This window comes from Numida meleagris, unplaced genomic scaffold (assembly GCF_002078875.1).
Source record: "Numida meleagris isolate 19003 breed g44 Domestic line unplaced genomic scaffold, NumMel1.0 unplaced_Scaffold522, whole genome shotgun sequence".
Lineage (NCBI taxonomy): Eukaryota > Metazoa > Chordata > Aves > Galliformes > Numididae > Numida > Numida meleagris.
In genome coordinates this window covers 7,450-9,011 of record NW_018364738.1, presented here as the reverse complement: position 1 = coordinate 9,011, position 1,562 = coordinate 7,450, and the positions used below count along the sequence as shown (strand labels likewise).

At 60.8% G+C, this 1,562-nt stretch overlaps 1 protein-coding gene across 1 annotated transcript in view; it reads left to right on the top strand.

The window, feature by feature from the left end:
* Window positions 1-1,562, top strand: part of LOC110391811 (PE-PGRS family protein PE_PGRS26-like) — a gene marked incomplete at its 3' end in the record, with an annotated part of 4,203 nt that extends 2,641 nt beyond the window's left edge. The window contains 2 exon segments of the mRNA XM_021383758.1: window positions 94-137; window positions 240-1,562. Of these exon segments, the coding sequence (XP_021239433.1) occupies window positions 94-137; window positions 240-1,562 (1,367 nt within the window).

Here is a 1,562-nt window from a genome sequence, read left to right as displayed (position 1 = left end):
AGGAGGGCATGCTGGGATTTGAGGCGAATTAGCGCATGTTGGGGGCAAGAAGACGGCTGCCCCCTAACCACCCTTTCTCCCCCTTCCTTCCAGGTGAGGACCCCCCCCGCGGCCGCACCCCCCCCGCCATGAACGGGGCCGGGGGGGGGTCTGGAGGAGGAGGAGGAGGAGGAGGAGGAGGAAGGTCGGGGTCCGCCCCCCCGGAGCCCCCCGCCTGGCGCGAGTTCTGCGAGGCTCAGGCCCGCGCCGCCGCCCGCCTCCTCGCTCGCCGCTTCCGCGCCTTCGTGGGGGCTCAGCCCCACACTTGGGGGGCGGAGGCCGCCTTCGCCCAACGCTTCGCCCGCCGCTTCCTGCAGCATTTCCAGGCCGAGCTGGCGAGGGCTGGGATCGGGGGGAACCGGGCCGAGATCGGGGGGAACGGGGCCGAGGTCGGGGCTGAAAGCGGGGGGTGTGGGGCTGAGGCGGGGGGCAGAGGAATCGGGGGCGAAGTGGGGGGGGAAACGGGGGGAAATGGGGCTGAGTTCGGGGGTGGAAGTGGGGGAAATAATGGGGCTGAAGTCAGGGGTGGGAAAATCGGGGGGGAAACGGGGGGAAATGGGGCTGGGATGGAAGGAAGCGGGGCTGGGATTTGGGGGTTTGGGGCTGAGATTGGAGGAAGTGGGGGCAAAGCTGGGGGAAGCGGGGCCGGGATTTGGGGAATTGGGGCTAAAACCAGAGGAAATGGGGCTGAGGTGGGGGGTGGCGAGGCTGGAGGAAGCAGGGCTGAGTTTGGGGGATGTGGGGCTGAAATTGTGGGAACGGGGCTCAAAAGTGGGGAGAGGAGAGGTGGGAATTGGGGGCACGGGGCTGAAAATTGGGGGCACGGCCCCAAAAGCGGAGAGAACGGTCCCGAAAATGGGGGAAATGGCCCCAAAAACGGCAAGAATGGACCCGAAAATGGAGAGAAGAGATTTGAAAAGAGAAGGAACGAGTCTGAAAATGGAGAGAACGGCCCCAAAAATGGAGGAAATGGCCCCAAAAATGGGGGAAGCTGCTGCGGAAACGGCGGGAGTTGTTCTCAGAATGGAGGAAAGAGACCCAAAAATGGGGGAAACGACCCCAGAAGTGGTGGAAACGATCCCAAAAATGGGAGGATTGACCCCAAAAATGGGGGAAGCGGAGTCGGAAGCGACGAGAGCGGCGCTGAAAATGGGGAGAACGGCTTGGAAAATTGGGGAAACGGACCCAAAAATGGGGGAAATGGACCCAAAAATGGGGGGAACGGACCCAAAGATGGGAGAGGTGGACCCAAAAATGCGGGAAATGAACCCAAAAATGGGGGAAAGTGCCTCGAAAACATTGGTGGCGTCACTGGGAGTACTGGGAACGGGTTTGGAAATGTCCAAAGTGGTGCTGGAAATGGGGCAAAAAACGCCGATTTTGGGACTGAAAATACGGAGCACGGGGCTGAAAATAGCAGAAACGGCGCGGAAAAGGCTCATTTTGGGGCGAAAAATGTCAAAAATGGTACAGAGCACCTGGAAATTGGAGCTGAAAATGGCGAATTTTGCACGGGACGTGTG